The sequence below is a fragment of the Pinus tabuliformis genome, chromosome X (assembly GCF_031772625.1).
Source record: "Pinus tabuliformis cultivar Carrire ecotype Pingquan chromosome X, CPIR1, whole genome shotgun sequence".
In the NCBI taxonomy this organism is placed as follows: domain Eukaryota; kingdom Viridiplantae; phylum Streptophyta; class Pinopsida; order Pinales; family Pinaceae; genus Pinus; species Pinus tabuliformis.
The window spans coordinates 1,725,516,143-1,725,519,826 of NC_142308.1; the positions used below are offsets into that span (position 1 = coordinate 1,725,516,143).

At 44.1% G+C, this 3,684-nt stretch overlaps 1 protein-coding gene across 1 annotated transcript; it reads right to left on the reverse strand.

The window, feature by feature from the left end:
* Positions 1–2,263: 2,263 nt before the first annotated feature.
* Positions 2,264–3,163, reverse strand: LOC149146673 (uncharacterized). Its single transcript, XM_089452833.1, has one exon. The coding sequence runs from the start codon at positions 3,161–3,163 to the stop codon at positions 2,264–2,266; it is 900 nt and encodes a 299-aa protein (XP_089308959.1).
* Positions 3,164–3,684: the final 521 nt, after the last annotated feature.

The following is a 3,684-nucleotide window of genomic DNA, read 5'->3' on the forward strand; positions in this document are numbered from 1 at the left end:
AAGAAAGTGGAGACCTTGGGCCATATACCTAGTTGCCATACTTGGTCCCAAAGTTTGTCTTTGTTTGCCTGCGTGGGAGTGTAGCGTAGATGATGTGCTTCCTTCGTGGTAAACATACCTTTAGGTGTGTGACCCCAGCGAACCTTGTCCTGTTGATCAGATTGCTTGATTTTCCTTTGATTCAGCTCCTACTCTATCTCTGTGTAGGATTCTCCTTGCCAATTGGCCTGCCAAGTGCTTGCTGATTTCCAGCAATGCAAATCGTGAGATGTTTGTTGTTGCCAGAATTGATGAACATTGATAAGATCAGCATGATGCATATGAGCCTGCCACCTGGGCTTGTGAAAGAGAAACGCTAGTTTTGGGAGTTGCTGCCATGAATCCTCCCAAAATCTAGCTGAGGTACCTGAGTGCACTTCCAAGAAGCTATGTTCCTGTATGAAGGCACTGTGGAGCTTGGCAGCATTCCAGATCAGGGAGCCGGGAGTTGTACAGTAGATTCTAATAAGATCTTTCCATTGGCATCCGGGCACATATTTTGCTTGCCAAAGACGAGCCCAAGGAGTGTGTGGTTTGGAGAGCCAGTTCCACCATACTCGGGCTCCCATTGTGTTTTTACTTTGGAGGGGATCTCGCAGTCCTAACCCGCCGATTACTTTTGGTTGACAGACTTCATTCCAATTTACGAGTGCCCATTTCCTGTTGAGACCAGAGGAGCCCCACAAAAAGTTTCTCTGCAGATTGCGGATGCTTTTAAGAACCCATTTAGGAGCAGCTAAAATAGAAAAGAGATATAGGAGCATTCCCTGGAGAATGGTTTTTATGAGGATAAGTCTGCTGGCCATATTGAGCGAGCGAAAAGTCCAAGAGGAGAGCCTAGATTCCATCTTGTCTATGACGGTTGTCCAAGAGGAATTTTTAATAGCTGAGTCCAGGGGAGGAGCTCCCAGGTATTTCAAAGGGAGCGTTGCAATGGAGTATCCCAAAATTCTTGCGATGTTTCTTTGAGTAGAGGCTGGAGTATGAAAGAAGAATAGCTGGGATTTGGTAGCATTGATAGAGGTGCCAGAGGCTTCAGAAAAGAGAGAAAGCAGATCTTTGAAGGGTGTCCGAAGAGCATGGTGTCAACAACAAACTATTGGTGAGACAAAGGGTGAAGACCATGTAGAGAAATGCCTTTCAGGGTTTGAGAGGAGATAGCTGAATGGAGCAAATGGCTGAGGCCTTCAGCCATTAGAACAAAAAGAAAAGGGGAGAGGGGGTCCCCTTGACGGATTCCATGAGAGGGGTGGAAGGGCTTGGAGGGAGAACCATTGAGCAGAATTGAGAAGCTGGGTGAAGAGATGAGGTTCATGATCCATCTAGTCCAAGTTGCATTAAAGCCGAACGCCAGTAACATCTATTGTATATAAGACCAGCTGAGTTTGTCAAATGCTTTTGAAAGATCAAGCTTTAGAATCATACCTAGCTTTTTTAGAAGCTTCAGTGAATGAATCACTTCATTTGAGAGAATTATGTTGTCCATTATTTGTCTCCCCTCTACATAGCCTGTCTGCTCCGGTGAGATGAGGAGAGGGAGAAGGGGTTTGAGCCTGTTGGCCAAGACTTTGGAAATAAGTTTGTAGATGACGTTACATAGTGCAATAGGCCTATATTTGTCGGGCGTGTTTGACTCAGCCCCTTTTGGAATTAGCGCTAAGAAGGTGGAGTTAAGCGAAGGGAGAATCCAATGCATTGTTCGTGATTCCTCCACTAATTCCCAAACCTCTGTGCTAACCAGCTCCCAAAATTCATGAAAAAAATTAGCTGTGAACCCGTCAGGACCGGGTGCTTTACCATCTTTGATTTGAGCCATGGCTTCTTCCACTTCTTTCATTGAGATGGGTTGAAGCAGCTGTTTGTTGTGGTCCTCCGTAATTATTTTAGGGATGAGCTGTGTAATTTTTTTAATAGCCTGATCTCTGCTTTCTGGTTGTTCCTTAAGGATTTCCTGAAAGTGTTCTTGGAATTCCTTTTCCATTTCTTCATGCTTTTCTAATTTTTCCCCTTGCCTGTTGTTGATGAATGCTATATTATTATGCATCCTTCTTTGGATTGTGGATCTGTGGAAAAACTTCGTGTTTTTCTCCCCCTCCTTTAGCCAGCGAATGCGAGACTTCTGCCGCCATAGAGTTTCTTCTTGCTGTCTGCGTGTCTCAATTTCAGTCCAAAGGATCTGCTCCTAGTGCGCTCTGTCTTCTGTTCGCCCCTCCATGATAATCTTCTATTGTAAAGTGCACATTTGCTGCTCCAATTTTTTTCGCTGCTCAAATATGTTGCCGAATTGGGTATGATTCTGATTTTTGAGAACCTGTTTGAGACTTTTCAATTTCTGTTGAAATTGGAACATTTTGGTTCCTTCAGAGGGTTTGAAGGCTTTCCAGGCCTCCTTAACCACTGTTTTGAAATTGGGGTTGGTGAACCAGAACGCCTCAAAACGAAAGGGTCTGTTACTTTTTGTGCCTGGGCATGCCCATTGTAGCATAATGGGCCAGTGATCGGATCCTCCTTGAGGCACAATAGAGGCGTGAAAATCCCCTCCAAGGTGTATGGCATTGTCCGAAATCAGAAAGCGATCCAGTCTTGAGGCGATGTGCTGAGATCCACTGCGTTTATTGGACCAAGTGTAGACTCCATTTGAGGTGTGAATGTCCATAAGATGGTTATTTTGAATGTAATTACGAAAACCTATATTGTCCCCTTCTAATTTCGCTCTGCCGCCACTTTTTTCTTCCAGGGCTCTGATGATGTTGAAATCGCCCCCTCCAATCCAAAGCGGAAATTGTCTGTTTGAATTCAGAATCGTGAGAGTGTCCAGAAGTGCTAGTTTCTGATTTAATTGTTGCGGAAAGTAGACATTTGAAAGATGACCGTGAATGTCTGTTCCTGTGAGATGGAAAGTAGCTTGGATAAAGAAATGAGATGCGTGGAAGTCTTGAAGAGTGAGAAGTTGTGGGTTCCAAATGATCGCTAGTCCCCCCGAGGCGCCTGAGGCATCCACAGTGACTGAGCTGCAGCCTGCCCAGATCTTTCTCAAAATCTTTTCTAAGATGGTACTGTTGCTTTTTGTTTCTTGAAGAAAAACTATGGTGGGCTTTTCTTGCTGTATCACATTTTTTAACATTCTATGTTTGGAGGCACTGTTCAACCCTCTTACATTCCAGGAAAGAAGCTTCATGAGGAACTGTGGGGTTGAGATTTGTAGAACTTTGTCATCTTAGGAAATCTCCTAGATTCCATAAGCAATTCTCCTAGGATGATGGTCCTCTGCAGGTCCATTTTGCACCCTCTTTTTTTGTTTCTTTTAGGATTTTCTTTCCATCACATGGGCTTCCTACTTGTATTCCTAAGCATTTGTTGTGTTGTGCTTTGCTGAGAACTCCTTCCAGCCTTTAAATTTCCCATGAAGGGATTGTGTTGTACTCTTTTTGTTTGCAGGCTGTCTCCAGCTTGAGTATGTCTAAACCTTCTAAGCTGATACTCTCTGGATCTTCATTCATTTTTGAGGGCATGTTTTGATCTTCCCTGAGAGTATTGTCCTGAGTGCTGAGGATTAGAGCCGCTTCTAGATCCATTGAAGAAGATTGCGTTGTATTCTCTGGTTCTGATTTCTTGTGAGCAGGGGAGATGTGAAGGCTTGAAGGA